The 380-nt window shown below is 66.6% G+C and overlaps 1 protein-coding gene across 1 annotated transcript in view; it reads left to right on the top strand.

The window, feature by feature from the left end:
• Positions 1–288, top strand: part of IKBKE (inhibitor of kappa light polypeptide gene enhancer in B-cells, kinase epsilon) — a gene marked incomplete at both ends in the record, with an annotated part of 4,583 nt that extends 4,295 nt beyond the window's left edge. Inside the window, one exon of the mRNA XM_010024532.1 lies at positions 224–288. Within this exon, the coding sequence (XP_010022834.1) occupies positions 224–288 (65 nt within the window). The remainder of the gene's footprint in view (positions 1–223) is intronic.
• Positions 289–380: the final 92 nt, after the last annotated feature.

Raw genomic sequence — 380 nt, 5'->3', positions numbered from 1 at the left:
TTTTGCACCGGCCGCCCACCCACCACACTGGGCTTTGCAGGCGATTCCTGCCTTTACCCGTGTTTCTAAAACATCTCTGAGACCTGCACTGAGCCCCCAGCATCGCAGCTACCCCCGTGCCTGGCATCCTGAGGGGCTGCAGGGTTTGCTTTGGGGGGGTGAGATGTCCCTGTGGCTCCGGGCTCCCTCCGCAAAGCCCCGTGACCACGGCCTCTCTTCCCAGCGGCGCTTGAGTTCCCAAAGCTGGTGCCCAGGGTGGACGTGGTGGCTGACTGCGGCGCAGCCAAGGTAGGTGTGGGGTGTCCCTGCGGCCCCGGGGAGCCCTGGCTGCGGGGGGGCAGATGGTGGCAGCGCCCTTTGCTTTGCAGAGCGCGGTGGGC

This window comes from Nestor notabilis, unplaced genomic scaffold, assembly GCF_000696875.1.
Source record: "Nestor notabilis isolate BGI_N333 unplaced genomic scaffold, ASM69687v1 scaffold22591, whole genome shotgun sequence".
Lineage (NCBI taxonomy): Eukaryota > Metazoa > Chordata > Aves > Psittaciformes > Psittacidae > Nestor > Nestor notabilis.
Note: the sequence above shows the minus strand (reverse complement) of the source record. Positions and strands in the feature narration are given on the sequence as shown.